This window comes from Mugil cephalus, chromosome 19 (assembly GCF_022458985.1).
Source record: "Mugil cephalus isolate CIBA_MC_2020 chromosome 19, CIBA_Mcephalus_1.1, whole genome shotgun sequence".
Taxonomy (NCBI): Eukaryota; Metazoa; Chordata; class Actinopteri; order Mugiliformes; family Mugilidae; genus Mugil; species Mugil cephalus.
Window position 1 is genome coordinate 21891817 of NC_061788.1, and position 13818 is coordinate 21905634.

General features: G+C 39.6%; 1 protein-coding gene across 2 annotated transcripts in view; it reads left to right on the plus strand.

Annotated features, from left to right (window-relative positions):
* The window catches only part of slc12a2 (solute carrier family 12 member 2), a 51900-nt gene that overhangs the window by 22178 nt on the left and 15904 nt on the right, over positions 1–13818 (plus strand). For both annotated transcript variants that reach the window (XM_047570385.1, XM_047570384.1), the window contains exons 7-18: positions 86–194; positions 333–457; positions 649–733; positions 819–976; positions 1100–1207; positions 1546–1669; positions 2216–2317; positions 6898–7053; positions 7814–7913; positions 8876–8987; positions 10478–10618; positions 11518–11624. In XM_047570385.1, the coding sequence (XP_047426341.1) occupies positions 86–194; positions 333–457; positions 649–733; positions 819–976; positions 1100–1207; positions 1546–1669; positions 2216–2317; positions 6898–7053; positions 7814–7913; positions 8876–8987; positions 10478–10618; positions 11518–11624 (1427 nt within the window). The remainder of the gene's footprint in view (positions 1–85; positions 195–332; positions 458–648; positions 734–818; positions 977–1099; positions 1208–1545; positions 1670–2215; positions 2318–6897; positions 7054–7813; positions 7914–8875; positions 8988–10477; positions 10619–11517; positions 11625–13818) is intronic.

The following is a 13818-nucleotide window of genomic DNA, read 5'->3' on the forward strand; positions in this document are numbered from 1 at the left end:
AAGACAGCAGACTTGTACACAGTGTGATACACACTGGTAGAAAAGCTAAATGGTGACTAATACCTAGTTAATTTACTTCCTTTAGGCCCAGATCTTCCTGCTTGTTGTTCTTATAACTGCCATCTTCAACTACTTCATCGGAACCTTCATTCCTGTTAAATCAAAGGAACCATATGGTTTCTTTGGCTACGACGGTATGACCATACACTAATCTTTCAAGTGAAGGAAGAATTAACATCACTATCATAACCCTGAAATATGAGGTTATCGATAGGTGTGTTAGCAGTGAAAGCTTTGTCAGCTGCTTTTTTTCCCTCTGATTTTCTGCACAGGTGAGATCATGTGGGAGAATATGGGTCCGGACTTTCGAGGAGAGACGTTCTTCTCTGTGTTTTCGATCTTCTTCCCTGCAGCCACTGGCATTCTGGCTGGAGCCAACATTTCAGGAGACCTTGCTGTAAGTCAACTGTGAACAAAGCTTTCTTTACAGAGAGGTGACACATCTGATGACCCTATCCGGATGTAGAACACTTGACTGTCGTTTATGCTACATAGTGTTAAGTGAAGAAGTGATCATGACCTTCAGTTAGGCAGAGGATTTATGGATTGCTTAGTTTCACAAGTATTTGTTGTTGTTGTTTGTTGCAGGACCCACAGTTGGCCATTCCCAGAGGCACCCTTCTAGCCATATTGATCACAGGAATAGTCTATCTGGGTGTTGCTGTCTCAACAGGTGTAGTACCTGCTACTAGATTTTTGGATTCTTCTCACATCCTTTTACAGAGTTTAATAGACTGATGATACTTTTCTAACCTCAGGCGCCTGTATTGTGAGAGACGCCACCGGAAATGCAAGTGACACAATCAGTGGTCTCTTTCCTCAAAACTGCACTGGAGTTTCCTGCAAATTTAACTACGACTTCTCCAGCTGCAACACTCTAAAAAACTGCACCCATGGACTCCAAAATAACTTCCAGGTTTGTAGAAGCTCTATCACAAGATGAATCTTAGGATCATATTAGAATAGCCACTTCATATTAGCAGTGTGCGTTGGTGCCAAAATCAAACAATTCAATTTTTGCATTTAATCGTTCATTCAGGTGATGAGCCTGGTTTCTGGTTTTGGTCCCATCATCACTGCTGGAATCTTCTCTGCTACTCTGTCCTCAGCTCTGGCATCTTTAGTCAGTGCACCTAAAGTTTTTCAGGTAAGATCTAACCTAAGCCCTATGGTATTTAACAGACTACACCAATAAGGAAAGGTGTGTGTCTATATGTTAGTGTTCTTTGAAAAAAAACATTCATCCAATCTATTGGACTAATGTGAAGTTGTTTGGTTTAGTGGCCCTGATGTGGGCAGTCTTCACAGCGTTTAGTATGTTTGCTTTTTAGTATTTAAAATATAAGAATAATTTGTTGAATGGACATGGAATAGCCTTAGCAGCCAGTGTGTTAACTCTACCTCATACTTGTAGGTTTTTTGTAATGAACAGCTCAACCTCTACTGAGATTAAATGAATGAAATGATGTTTTCTCTTTTTCACAGGCTTTATGTAAAGACAACATCTACCCCGGCCTGGGAATGTTCGCCAAAGGCTACGGCAAGAACAACGAGCCGCTTCGAGGCTACATCCTGACTTTTGGTATCGCTCTGGCTTTCATCCTTATTGGTACGGCTGCACAAAGTACTCACACATACGCTCAAATGAGATCATGGTAGGCATTTATTTTAATGCTAAAAGCTTAAAAGCCTGGAAGCTGCAGTGTATCTAACACCCCGCGCTATTAAGCGTTGTCAGTTAACAGCAAAATTGCCACATTGGCATTACAGGTCTGTAATTTGACAGTCATTTACAAGATGGTTCCCGCAATGAATAATGTAAATTGGGCAACTACTTGACTTTAGTGCATTATTGAAATTATATTTTCCATAACATATGGAATGCTTAATGAAAATATTCCTGTTTTGCCTACAAAACAAAATAAGATCATGTCCCTCAAAATGATTTTCAGTCACAGAAACTGCTGCTGTTGCCTTACCTTGTTCCATACTGAAAATATGAAGTTTAACATTGTGCATGGAGGGTAAACCATTTCTTTACAGTATTACTCACTCGCTTTTTTATGGCTTTTGTTGAATTGACTTGAGGACACGAAATTGCAATGTGAAGTTTTGACCCATTCTGACTTGATGTTTTGATGCTTGCTTCTTGCAGCTCAGTTGAACACAATTGCCCCTATCATCTCCAACTTTTTCTTGGCATCCTATGCCTTGATCAACTTCTCCGTGTTCCATGCTTCGCTGGCTAACTCCCCAGGTAAGATCAAGACCCACAAAACAGCAGTATAAGTAGACTATGCTGGATCCAGAAGTTAAGCCAATAAAAGAGAAATCATTGAAGACCATTGTGACTGTTAAAGCAGCCAACACATCGGCCAGAACAGCAGAGTCACGAGTTATGGTGGTTAACAGTGATTATGATGGAAAATGACGGGGTTTCAAAGGGAATAACTTGAGGCTCTTAGACATGTCCTGAGCTGTAGAGTGTCTCCAGTAGTTTACAGTGAGTGCCTGAAAGCTTAAAAGACAGGCCAGTCAGCCCAATCCAACCTAATGGAAAAGCTACCAGAGGATAGATGTACGTGTACATGATTCCTAATAGCAGTTGCAAATAACTGCAAACATTTAATGTAGTACAAAGAAAATGGTATTCAGGTGATTTATCATGTATGTTAAAGGCATGTTTTAGTTAAATATGCAATAGTGTCTGGACTTTAATACTCTGGTCAAAGCAAAAGCTCCACAAGTGATATAGTCAAGCAACATATTCGCTAACATGTTAACCAATTAGGAACAGGGTAGCACTGTTCAGTCACAATAGATCTGCTAACAGTCAGCTAGGTAACAAGCTTAACCATTAGCAGAAGATTTTGTTGGCTTTGGTAGCACTGCCAGACACTTTTAGGCTGACTTTAAATCACTTTGAAATGAATCTACCATACAAATTAAACAGCACAATAATGCTTAATTATTAAATGACATATTTTTACCTTCATTGATCCATCTACACAAAACAACAGAGCATGGAGTAATGGAGTCAGAACTTTCAACAACATCACACAGTCTCCATCAGCTACTTGGGGATACTAGTTAATATATATAGGAATTAACCCTTTAATATTCCTTTTTCACTTTGAAAATGTTTTGAAAACTTAAATTATGTTGTGAATTTCCTTTCACAACAGCAGTAAAGATAGTAGTTACATAATAATGCATTCCCCTAGTTCATGATTGCTCCCCTCTTCCTTAGAAGACAAGAGGAAGTGTTTAATGGAGTCGGATGTTGTATTTTTAGACAAATAAGATTAAATCTCTGCTGTCGTGAGCTCCTATTATTAGTCTGTTGATGCTCCTAAAATGGTGTTTCCCATATGTTCCAGCTCCCTTGTCCCCTCAACCTCCAGTCCTGTCACTCTATCCACAGACACCATGACAGTATTATTCTTGTACTAAAATACATTTCTACAGAAATGTGCGGGCCACAGTTACTGAAACACTGCCACATCAGATGAGTCATTTAATGTGAATTACTGGCTAATGATTATGAGTGACAGTTGCATTACATTAGAACAGAAAGCCTCTGGTGCTTTGAAGCCCTTTCAAATGTAGAGTATATTGCTTTAGTGTTGGTAGTTTTGTTTCGGCCTGCTGTTTAATGACGGATGCATCAACGTTTTGCCAGGAGCGGTAATGTGCTGGGACAATAGACGAGCATGAATGATCTCCTGGCTCATACAGGGTGCTGCTTATTGCTGGTCTCCACTGAGATCAGGGACACATTTTTGGTCACATGGATCTACATGGAAACATCTGAATAATTCAGCTTGTTTTGTGACATTGGCAAGTGTTAAAAAAAAAAAAAGCTACCCTACATTATATATCTGCCAGATGGTGAGTTCACCCAAATGAAGGAGAAGCATTCAGTTACCTCCATTGGTATTCATTCCTACTTGGGTTGGGTTACATTTGTCCTGGTGTTGAGATGTCTTGTTCCACTTCCAGTCCAGTAGAATAGAATTTAATCTGTGATGCGCACAGAGTTGAAAAATGACGATGGATGTTACTGACTTTTTATTGTCAAAGAGAAATGGGTAAAACATTTGGGTTACGCTGGCAGGCTTCTCATTTTTGGCCAGCATTAAGAGTTGCTCTTCAGGTTGACAGGATTAGCATTGATTCTATAAGCAACTCAATGAAATGTCAAATGAAACTTGGCTGGTTAATGCTCTCACTGCATGACATCATGAAAGACAAAGCTATGTTGCTGTGCTTTGATGATGACTTGTCTTGACTCAAAAATATGGCTGTGTGTTAGGTCACCTGCAGGGCTCTCAGTTTAGCTTTTATTTTTTAACAATTTATGCCCAGCAGTTTATGTATGAAATGATCTCTGCAGTATTTAGATCAAGTAGCAGGTAAATAAGAAGGTAAACAGATGTTTTGTACAGGGCAGAGTTGGTTTAGTTTTCAGTGTGTCAGATAACTTTCATAGGCTGCAGATTCAAAGTGTTTTTTGTCTCTTCAGTTAATACAGTGTGATAACACATGGAACCTTAATCTTTACGTTTCAGTTATTAGGTTTAGCTATTGAAGCGAGACTTGACAGGGAGTCACAGTGTATTTACATTTTTTACGGTGATTCTGTCTCGATCAGGCATAACTTCATGACCCTAATATTGTGCAAGTCTCCCTTGTGCCTCCAAAACAGTTGTGGCTCATTAGAGAATGTACATGGGCCTTTTGAGGGTGTCCTGTGGTGTCTAGTGACTCAGTGTTATTAGTGGGGGCTGTTACAACATGGTCAGTGTCAGTGGCCATAATGTCATGCGTGATCGGTGTATACTAGATCTACATTCAACACAAAGAATATCCAGACTGACCATAAAATTTAGAAATGGATGAAATTGTATTCACTTCCACTGTTTTGAGTTAGAAACAGAAATCTGAGACACAGATACCTCAAAAACTGAACAATTGACACTCCAGCTCTCTGCATTGATATGTACCACTACAGGTGAGTGAGAAGATATGAATTATTTGATTCATTTGGTGAAATTACACTTGGAGACTGATGAATTTATAGTTGTGTGCTCTTTTCCCCCCTCAATACCAAAGCTCTAGCAGAACTGCAGGTACAGATTCTCTGTCTGCTTCTAATTCTTCCAGAAGGTCATATAATTACATGGGCTTAAATGGTACATGACTCATTTAGGAGCAAGCAGTAATAGAGACATTACATTAGAGTAACAGATTTTACTGCCTCAGAAACCATAAACCCCATTTGGTGTTCTCGTCTTTTCTGGGCCAATTTGCCCACTCTCACTGGGAAATATAAAAGCTTTGGGGTTAAGAAGAACGTAACAGTCAATGTACCCTTTATGTCCTGTGGGTTTTGTCATTGTGTAACCACACACACTCCAACTGTATCCCATCACTAAAATCCCACTAGTCTAGTTTTTGTGGTACCCGATAAATAAATATGCTCCCTAATAGCTGGTATAACCCTGTGGTCTCCAGTCTAACAGGCTGCTAACTCTCATACTTTAACCCAAGCACATGTCCAATTCCAACTTCAATGTTATCCATGCTTTTTAACAGCAACATTTACCGTTTGAATTAGTATGTTGATGAAGAAAACAATCAAAGTTTCATGTCTTTAAGAATGACCACAGCATCTCCTGATCTTTAGTTTTAAATTGCAGGTCTGATGAAATTGGCCTCAGTGAAGGAGTCTTAAACAAACAGAATATCTTACAAGAAGTGCTTATCCTTAGATTTACCATAGCTATTCATGTGTAAACACTATACTACCAATACAGTACATGAGTACCACTCTCTTTGGGCCTGTTTAGACCTTGCATCAACATCTGACCTGGGCAATCTGTTTGCAAGTGGCCATCTTCAAGTTCCTGTCTTCACACCTGGCATTAAAATGCGTCTCCACACACGTCCCCATTCCTATATCCAACATTATTTGCACTGAATATAATATGGTGATACAGCTGCTGTCTCTAATGGATCTCTTGCTGCTTTATCACAAGACTAACTGGTGAATTTACACAAACTGTAAAGTCTCTATCTCTTAATGAAAGCACATGTGTTAAGTTTTTTTTAATTTATTTATTGATCTTAGCTATTGGTTATTTTACTCAAATCTTAGATTATAACTGGATTATTTGCACTGTAGTTTCACAGTGCTATTTTTCACTGTGCTTTTTGAAGCAGTGACTGAAATCTCTGCGATAGTAAAGATAGACAAAGACACCGGTGATTATTGAGGAAATATGTCAACATGATTGCGTAAATATTGCTAATACCCTTTTTATTTTATTTAATACTTAATTTTTTAATTTTGTTTGGGTTTATTATTTCATAGGTTAATAGATACAAGGCAAAATATTTAAAATGCTCTTATTACATACATCCCTTACTGTGCTTTTTTGTTTTCAGGCAGTCATTTACCTATACCATTTACTTTTACAATACCAGTTGTGTGTGTGTGTGTTTTTTTTTTTTTTTTTCCCCCAAATGAGTGAGGCAAACGCTTACACAAAAGCATCCCTGCTGAATAGACAGTCTTTAGTGTGAACCAGGACGCATTGTGTTTACACTACCAAAGGAATTTGGTCAAATGCAACTCAGACCTCCTATTGTGGTCAGAGATTAGACCTCTCAATGCGTCCTGAGAGTGTTCACACCTGCACTTTAAGATGGTCACTTGTGATCATATTGCCCAGCACATGTTAATGCAAAGTCTAAATGAGTCCTGAGTTGAATGTTTTGAATGTCTTTTGCCTTTTGTTGTCGGTGTGTGACTTGTTTTCATTGGTGCTGCAGGATGGCGACCCAGCTTCAAATACTACAACATGTGGGTTTCTCTTGCTGGAGCCGTACTGTGCTGTGGGGTGATGTTTGTCATCAACTGGGCGGCTGCTCTCCTAACTAACGTCATCGTTCTGGGTCTTTATATCTACGTCAGCTACAAGAAGCCAGGTGAGTTCCCAGACACTTAGTATTTGGCCCATTAGTTCATGACAATGTCTTCTTTGCCTCTATAAACAGAGTCAAAGAATGTGAGATATTGGCGCAAACAAACATCTTTTCCTTCAGAATAATACTGACTTTGTGGTACTTTTTCCTCTCACTTAAGACATGCACACTCAAGATCACTTACGATCAGCTAGTAAAACAGGGATCTGATCTGCTGTAGGTAAATTAGAATATTAACATCATGAGCTCTGCATATGCTTTAAAATATGTTTGTAATCAATTGTAATGGAATTTCTACCATTTGAATATTTGTATTAAGCAAACAATACTCTATCCAAGTTGTCTGGTTCAGGAAACATGTTAACCTAGCTTTGTTAAGTTTTCAAAATTAAAAATTCAGTAAAGGTTAAAAGAAAAAAAAGTTAGATGATGTAGATGAGCCACAACTTTAACATCTACATCTGAGGGTGCTGGTATACTATCTGACTTGAATTCAAATATTACTCTGCTACATGATACTGGGCTCTTGTTCTACCCCCAACACACATCCTTGCACCTTTTCAAACACAAAGCTGGCCTTGCAGCTCTGAACACACACCTGTGTGCACACTCAGTTTGACATGCAGCTACACACACATAGGAGGCTTTTTCACCGACTCTGACACCACATGGGTCAGACAGCCTTTGGTCTAGCAAGCTGACCCGTAAACAACACTCGCTAACTCCACTTGGTGTTTTTGCCTGCATGCGTCCTTCCCTCCAGATGTGAACTGGGGTTCCTCGACTCAGGCTCTGACCTACCATCAGGCCCTGACCCATACTCTGCACCTCAGTGGAGTGGAGGACCACATCAAGAACTTCAGGTATCAAACACAATCCTACCTGTAATTACTGGTATTACAGCTGGTGCAGACATTATATTCAGGAGAAAAGTCCAGTGACCTCATGACACTGGAAGTATAGATGGCTTAGTTGGAAATATTTTTCTATTCAGAATATGCTTATATTGCTATGACAATCAGACCATTTACAGGCATGCTAATACATTGTCCATAATCTAAGAAAGACAAGGAGTAGAATAGTTACCATACTTGGCAGTAATATGACACTAATAAATATTTCAGTGCTGCCCCTCTAACCTTGGGTTTGACGTAACATCAACATCCATATGTACTAATCCCAGGAGTCAAGGCCTTACATTAGTCCCTGAAATGGTATGGCGCTATTATACACACTGCTGTGTGGGGCTGGAGAACATAAACTTGATGTAACTCTTTCAGTGTTACAAAATGGCTTACCACATCAATATTAAATATAGACCATTTCCTTAAAAATAGTCTTAACTTTCCTGATTTTGATCAAGACATATCTGATCATAGGCCAAATCACTGTTACATTATTAATGAGATACAGTATGTTCCTGTATAGATAAGCAGTATATCATACTACTATTATCATCAGCTGATGATTGACATTAGACCAGTCATTGATCATCTAATGGCATTTAATGGTATAGTAGCAGATTAGCCAAAAGATTTTTCTTCTCTGTGGTGTTTATGTGGGCTTATTAATAGTGATGTACCTTTGGACTGTTCCCATACAAATAAAGCAGTAGATTAAAAAGCATCTGATGGCGTCTTCAGGGGAATTCCGTCTTTTCTCCTCACACTGCATCAATTAAATCCCATGGTGCTTAACATATTTGCTTTGATGTGCGCTACTCTGCTCCCGTTCCTTTTTTTCCTGGATGTATTAAGAAGACCCACAGCCTCTGTGAAGGTCAAAGGAAACAACTAACACTGTGAACGTCTTTGTTTGATTAAAGACCCCAGTGTTTGGTGATGACTGGTTACCCCAACGCCCGTCCTGCACTTGTAGATCTGGTCCATAGCTTCACCAAGAATGTAGGCCTGATGATCTGTGGTCATGTTCGCACGGTGAGTAGATACTCTGTAGCCGCTGTTTTGAGTTGTTTGTGGTTTTTATCAGGATGTCGTTAAAATGAAACCAAAATGGTTGTAAATGCCTTCTGAAGCAGACAAATACTAGATTATTGATGAAAGCGTCTAATGAATTATTTCAGATGTTTAAAAAAAAAAAAAAGCTTTTAGGGACACTCTTCCATGTAACATGTTGACTATCTCACAGGGTGAATGTTAATTAAGTTTGTAGCAATAATTCTCTTTACATTCTTGATACAGCAAACTAAAAGAGAGACTTGTCTCTTCAGTGTGGATATCTGGACCAGGTTACATATGACCCTAGTAAACTCTTAACAGCTTCTGATGGATGTGTAAAGCTAGATGTATGCTGCTGCACTGGACATGGACATGTGGCACAACTCTGATTTGGTCTTTTCTTCTGAAATGCATTTCTTGGTAACCACAGAGAATTCTCCCTCCCTCTGCCTCACTCAGTTCACTGATCATATATTTCATCTACTCCAACTGAAATCAAACCAACCAAAGTACCTGTTACTCACCATTAATAGCTCCATCTCCAACCTTGCTCATTTACAGTAATCACACAGAGATTTTTTGGCTTTCTGTCCATTTCTGAATGTATCCGATCAATGGCTTTGCTTTTAGCTCCAAGTAAATCATTTGTTCATTTGAAGTTGATTTAATTTATATTTTGTCATCATACTTTCTGAGTCATCTTAGAATTGTGATTGTGAAGATATTAGTGAGCCACTGTTGTAATGTAGTTGGAAGTGTTTTTTCTACTCCTGCATAAGAAGCCTTTAACAAATCTCCAGATGTACACAAACGCGTCACATTGGAAAGGCCATTTTGATTGGATGAATACAGGTTCTGTGCAGTAGCTCTCTGGATATGTGAAACTCATTTCCCTCTACGGGTGACCTCTGATCTGCCCTCTTGCTTTTATATTTGTTCTATTAGGACTTAAATTGAGACCAATGAGTTAAAGGAAGTAAGTATTTCTACCTAACGTCACTGCATTTTCCAGCTGAAGACCAGCTTTGTGAGCTGCTTTAAAAAAATAAAGTTACTTTCTACATGTAGCAAGGCCAAAACCTTGCTGCAATATAGAGAGAACCCAAACAGCTCATGCTTTGGCACCTCTTAGTGACAGTATGGAGGAAAACTGACCTTTTGACGTGAAGACATCTTAAATGGAACTAGTGTCAGAGTGGGCAGATATATGCCTCAACCGTATGAGATGAAGGGAGAGTAAAAAGAGAAAATGTGGAAAAACGACAAACAAGAACGACTCAGCAGGTTGGTGCAGATCTGAAACACATATCCTTGGAGCCAAAGATGCAGTAAAGAGGGTTGGACTGTTTAGATTATGATCAAAACTTAAAAAACTATCCTGTAATGACCGACTATGGAAATTTGAACTTACAGTGATGGATATTGGGCTGTGGAATTAATCATATCTGTGTGTCTGTGTGTGTCCATAGGGGTACAGAAGGCCAAACTTTAAAGATCTTGCCACAGAACAGTCCCGCTACCAACGCTGGCTTCTGAAGACGGAGACCAAGGCCTTCTATACGCCGGTGTTTGCAGAGGACATGAGACAGGGCACTCAGTACTTGCTCCAGGTAGGAAAACAGCACAGCGCAAACAATTGCATGGAGATAAGTTGAAGGATTGTTCCAAGCAAGCACTGTTGGGTCATCTTGTAAATTTGCACAACAAGTGCCAGTGGAAAGCAGTATTGGCTCACATCTCATTTTGTGTTTGTTGGTGTTATTAAGCACGTTTTCTAATGGCTCATTTTCACAATAACTCATAAAAGGCACCAACAAGAAAAGTTAGAAATAGTTTTCCTGGCTGAACATACTCTAATTTGATTCATTGTGTTAGAGGCTATAAAGTTGATTGAATCTGGGCCCTGCAGAACCTTAAACTATCCCAAATGATCTCAGTTCATGTTATTTTCATCACGTCATATATCACACACAAGGCATCATTAGGCTGCACTCTCCTCTTTTGCCCAAGAGTCTAACCAGCAGCCAAACTTTGTCTTCCCAGTCTCTTCCCTGTCAATCACACTGAAGCATAAAATCTTGTCACAAATGTTTAGACTATTTGATTGAATGATCTATGAATAAATTACCCGTATAGATAAAATCGTACGTGTTATTATACGCAAGTCTTTGGTCTACCTTTGGGATGTGTTGATAGTAAGGAAAATAGGAATATCACAAGATTGTTATATTAACAAAAGACATTTAGCATCTTGAGTTCAGACTGGTTGTGGAACACTTAAGTGTTTTGTGATGTCCTGGTGAGCTGTTCTTCTGGTGAGAAATGAAAACAGCAGGCACCCGTGTGCAACAGAGGGAGTTCTGACAGAGATGAGTCATACACAGCGATGCCAACATTTCCTTCTCGAGTGTTAAAGCTGGAAGTGGTATCTAGCCTGAGAATGAATCTAGAATTGGCCCTGCATTGAACACTGCATGATCTGTTACTCCCATTCGTTTTCCCTCTCAAGGCTGCTGGCTTGGGTCGCCTCAAGCCAAACACCCTGGTGCTGGGCTTCAAGAACGACTGGAGGGACGGTGACATGATGAACGTGGAGACCTACATCAGTATGATCCAGTACGTACAGCTGCTTCTAAGAGGAGCCATACTGAAACAAGCAACTCACAAGCAACATGTAGAACATATGTTTATTGATATTAAATTTATTTATTTATTATCTCAAAATTAGATTTAAAAAAGCTTCACCAGTAAGAGATGCAATAACAGTTTATATATTTGGGCCAATCCACTGCAAATACTGAACAAAAACTTTCTTATGATAGCAACACAGATATGTGTAGTAAAAGAGAGTGCAAAGAAACACACTTTCTGTAAAGCAGCAGGTCTTCTCTCACCATATGCTATTGAGTTTTCATAGTCTTGGTGTGGGACTGTTGAAGGTTTGTATTAAATCTAAACACACACATTATTATACATTGTTCTATGGGCAGTGTAGTGGTTAGCATTGACGCCTCTCAACAAGAAGGCCTGTGGGTTGGAACTCCCTGACCAGCAGGTCAAACCTTTGTTTCTGCAAGGGTTTTCTGTGGGTACTCCACTTCCACATACAAACCCGAGGCATGCTTGTTAGGTTAATCAGGGATTCTAAATTGACCGTAGGTGTGCACATGAGTGTGAATGGATGTTTGTCTCTCTGTGGTAGCCCCCTGACAGACTGGCCCTTACCCAGCGATAGTTGGGATAGGCTCCAGCCCCCTGTTCAGTACAGTTTACGGCCCTGTTCAGACCTCGTATTAACCTCCGACCTGGGCGACCCAATCACTTTTAGTGCCTTTGTTCAAACCTGTCATTAACAAATGCATCTCTGGCCACCTCCCTAGATCTGATCTCAGTTTCGTGCTCTGTATTCAAATAAACCCTGACATCATCTGCGGTGCAGTAGAATATTTTAACAGCTGCTGTCTCTAATGGATCTCTACTGCTATTTCAGAAGCACGAACAGTGCAGTTTAATGTGTGTGCGTCATGACTTTGGCACACACCCTGGAAGTTTCCATACACACTGTAATCTCTGGTAATATTTTAATTTGTTTAGATTGATTCATTTTTTTAGTTGGTTAACAACTACAAGGACAGAAAATTTTAGTTTGTTTATTACAAATGAAAAAACATTAGTTACAGTAATTTTTCCTTTTATTTATAAGAGTGGTTGTGCTTTTGTTTTTTTTAATTGGTGAAGCAAAACTCCACTGACGCAAATGTTGAGTATAGGAGGTCTGTGATGTTACTCATATATTGAGTATGCACTACCAAGGGAATCCAGACACATACGACCCAGACCACCTCCAACTGAGGTCAGAGATCAGATCTCTCGGTGTGTCCTGGGAGTGTGTTCACACCTGTATTATTGTTAACACTGGTAAAGCCTGTATTAACGTTATGTCTCTGCTGTGTATTCACAATCACTGCTCAGAACAGAGTTTTAATAGGATTATTGCTCTTCAGATATTGTTTCCTGTTAAATAATTTTAGCACTCTTCCTGTTACCAACAGTAGGTCCAGCTTTAGAAGCAGTTATGTAAAATGTGGTTGTCACATGAGACAGGCTTCAGAAACATGTGTGTGATGTCAGAAACATGGAGCCAGATTAACTCATCAGTGGGCCCTGAGGCAGCTTCTAGTTTATGCTAACCTAGCGCACAATTAATACTGAAGCACTACTGACCTTAAAACATTACACTGCTAACGTCACTGCTAGCGATAATACAGAGGCCAAAAAGGGCCTCTTATCATCATTTCTAAAATGCCTTGTTTGGGAATGGATTATTACCAAACACTGAAATGAACCTACAACCTACAACCTTCAGTCTGTGAGTGTTAGGAGCCCAGGGTACAGATAGTATAGCCAGTCCTGGCTATGGCATCCTCACAAACACGTAGTAAAGTAAGAGCTACTACTGTGTATGCTCCTTCATCTGATTGTAATACACACAAGTCTATGTGAAATCAGTTTCTCAAGTTTCCCCACCCTAAACCCTAAACCAGTCATGTGAGACTGTGAGTGAAGGGCTTAAGCTGAACGAGTTCCTGATTGTAAAGTGTGGGGATTATGGCATTAGAGCCGAAGGTTGGAGATGGTTCAGCCTCACAATATTAAAATCACAGCTAATACTCTCAACAATGTGCCCTTTACTCTCCATTTAGTGTTTAGCTTTGGCCGTATACACACTACAGGGTTCAGCTGGCATTGAGAAAGATGTTCAAAGACGAACCTGGCATAAACTGTCTACGTCTCTGAACAGTATTTGTTT